General features: G+C 36.2%; 1 protein-coding gene across 1 annotated transcript; it reads right to left on the reverse strand.

The window, feature by feature from the left end:
- Nucleotides 1–1,037: 1,037 nt before the first annotated feature.
- On the reverse strand, nucleotides 1,038–1,994 carry LOC143585436 (zinc-finger homeodomain protein 1-like). The gene has a single exon (XM_077067224.1). The coding sequence runs from the start codon at nucleotides 1,776–1,778 to the stop codon at nucleotides 1,122–1,124; it is 657 nt and encodes a 218-aa protein (XP_076923339.1). The 5' UTR covers nucleotides 1,779–1,994; the 3' UTR covers nucleotides 1,038–1,121.
- Nucleotides 1,995–3,236: the final 1,242 nt, after the last annotated feature.

The raw sequence follows: 3,236 nt of genomic DNA on the forward strand, positions 1-3,236 counted from the left end.
CATAATTAATTAATTAATTTTTTCTAGAATCATAACATCACTAAATAATGTTTTCTATAATCATAACCAATTATTTCCTTTCAAATGATTTTAAAGCCGATTTTAAAATTCAAACTAATATAGCAGAAAAGACTGAAATATCTAGTTCAAGTGATACGTGAAAACAAATTCAAACTAATATAGCATGCCAATAGGTGTTTTAATGCGTTTTTTAAAGCTTATGTGGCATCCTTCAGCGGTGCCAAACGAATTATACAGAAAGAGCGGGAGAAGAAAGCGGTGCGTTTATGGTTTTGATAAAAGTAAGTCGTATATATGGTGACATGACGAGCATTTTTACTCAAATATCACAAAGTCGCACTACTAAGTTTAAAATTTTAACCAAACGAGAAGCTTTAATTCAAACGGCATAACCTTTCATCCAAGATTTTAACCAAAACCTGACAACCAACTAATAATCCATGTTGATGTTTTATGAATTTTGGTCAAAACCTAACCCAACTAGACCGCCGACTAGAACTTAACTGCGGCCTAGTTGGATTACATAAATTTCATCCATCCATGTAGTTAACAAAAGTTATATTTTTTCTTTTTATTATTTTCATGTAAATATGTACATTATGTTAATCTAATTACGGTGGTTTAGTTGGATGCTGAACCCCATGCACATTCATTATCATTATCATCATCTTCTCCTCCATGTTTATCCAGATTAGCATTTACAGTTGGTTGATTGCAATGATTTTAATGCCATACATCTAACCAAATTAAGGAGATGATGACAGAAGCTACCCTTGCATGTCTAACACGTCTTCCTCATTCTTCTTCTGATTTCGTCATCACACACCTCTCTTTCTCTCTCTACATTACATTTCTTAATTTCTCAATATTATTATTGATCAAACATAAACATAAACTTATTGAACTTGAAGATGCATGATAATAATTATCACATGTATGAACATATATATTCTGATATTCATATTCAACCCAAAATCAAAACGATTAAATGATTAATTAATTATATAACATTCAGCTCGATAAGTTAAAGATTACAATATCATCATCACACAACAAAACTTCTAATTACCAACCAACTAAAAAACATGTTTTGAAGCACCCTAGGGTTTATTACCAACTGTATGCTTATTATTATGCATCCAAACCTTAAGAACATTTCTTTTAACTCCAGTTTCTTCACAAAACTGTTGCACAGCACCTTCATCATGCTTCTGAATACGCCATCCTAACGCCTCCGAGAACGCCAGCATCTTATCCTTCTGCTCCACCGTAAACTTCGTCCTAAACCTCTTACTCTTCAAACCACCATTACCACCACCACCAGTACCACCACCACCGCCGCCGCCGCTAGAGCTAGGATTTGAGATCTCTTCCAGATCTTCAGTTGACGGCAGAGCTAGCGGTGGCGGTGTAATGTGGAGGTACCCAGCTGGGCAGTTGTGGTGTTGGTAGTAAGGCGGTGGATTGATATTATACCGGTGGTGGGGATGCAGTGGTTGTTGGGTTAACACTTCCTTACGGTGGAAGTTACGGTGGCAGTTGCAGGCGGCGCATTTAAGTCCGTCCAGTGTGCCGTCGTCTCCGGCCGGCATAAACTCTCCACATCCGTCCAGTGCGTGGCCGCCAATGTTTATAGCATGGTTCTTTAAACACTCTTTATACCGGTAACCACTGCCACCGGTTTTCCTGATTCCGGTGGAGTTCATAACATGAATTCTGACCTCTTCTTCTTGCTCTTCATGGTCATCAAACTCCATAGGTGAATTCTACAGAAATGATATTATATTATTATTATTATTATATTATATTAACAGATGGGGTTATGATGAATTAGGGTGAATAACAATCATAAGTTAAATAGGGTGAGATTGATGAGATCAGGCGATGAGGATAAGTGAAGGAAGAGGGAGTGGACATTAATTAACCCCTCGCCTGCAAAAAATAAAGGAAAAATGTGTACGTGAGAGAGAAAAATGTGTGTGTATTTATGAGGAAATATATTTTGGATAAAATAATTTGCTCCCCTAGGCCTCGGCATCCTACGTTTTAAAGCAACATTAAACGTGCGGTGTTGTTTCGGTACCGGAGGGAACATCACCCTGGGATATGTGGTGCCTAACATTTTTATTCGGCTCGGGATAGTGGTGTCAAGCATCCCGCTTATTTCAACGGTCATATAACCGTTTCAACGATCATTTAGAGGAAAAAAAACAATTAGTTTTAATTTATATAAACCTAAGCAATTAACATATGCTACAAACAAATTCGTTCTCTTTTCTCTCTACACATTTTACACACAAATTCATTGATCTTTCACGGAAAGCTAAAGGCTCGAAGAAAATGTAACATTTCAAAATTTCCTAGAATAATATTTAATACATTATTTAATTATGGCGTAATAGTTTACTCGGATTAATAGAGAAATAATAAAGAATTAATAAAATAATTAAGATAGAAGGTTAAGTAGGCCAATTAAATGGAATAAGTATTGACCAAAAAGGAAAGATGGGCTTTAGATCCGTGGGCTTAAGGGAGTATAAATACCTCTTAAACCCTAATCCTTTATATTTCTATCAATCTCCGCACCATAGCCTCCCTACACACTCTAAAACACACACATACACCACCCCTCACGGCCGCAAGCAAGAACGAGAATCCAAGACCAAAACCAAGCAAAATATTGATAGATCTTGGATATTTAAGCAAGATACAAGATTGTAGTTCATAACTAAGCTAACCGTGACCTAACGAACACATAAAGGTATGTTCTTTATCCTTAAAGGTTGCGTTTTTATGAACGGTTTGTTATGAAACTTAGCTCTATAATAGATCGGGTCTAGATGAACCATAAAGTTACAAACTTGATGTTTAAAATGGACTTAACGAACTCGTGGTCATACACGGCTCATAAAAGAAACCCTAGATCTAGTTTTTGAATGTTTTGGACCATAAAGGTCCAAGCTTTATGGTCACTCGGGTCAAGTTTTGGCCAAAAACGGTTAAGGAAATATCCATGGGTTAATACCGAGCAATATTAAGTGTTAAGATCGTGATATACGATAATAATGGTGATACACAGACCTTAACAGTTAAGGTCATTCGATTACAATTATTAGACTCGATTACAACCCTCAAAATCGATTACATTGTTTATATTCGCTTACAAATAAACAATTCGATTACAATACCCTGACTCGATTACAAGTGGTCATTCG

Source organism: Bidens hawaiensis, unplaced genomic scaffold (assembly GCF_021521415.1).
Source record: "Bidens hawaiensis isolate Kalapana, Puna unplaced genomic scaffold, B.hawaiensis_p1.1 tig00033846_1, whole genome shotgun sequence".
Classification (NCBI taxonomy): Eukaryota; Viridiplantae; Streptophyta; class Magnoliopsida; order Asterales; family Asteraceae; genus Bidens; species Bidens hawaiensis.

What these genes read in the sequence shown, in the direction of transcription:
- LOC143585436 (XM_077067224.1), bottom strand. Translation starts at nt 1,778, where the DNA reads ATGGAGTTTGATGACCATGAAGAGCAAGAAGAAGAGGTCAGAATTCAT.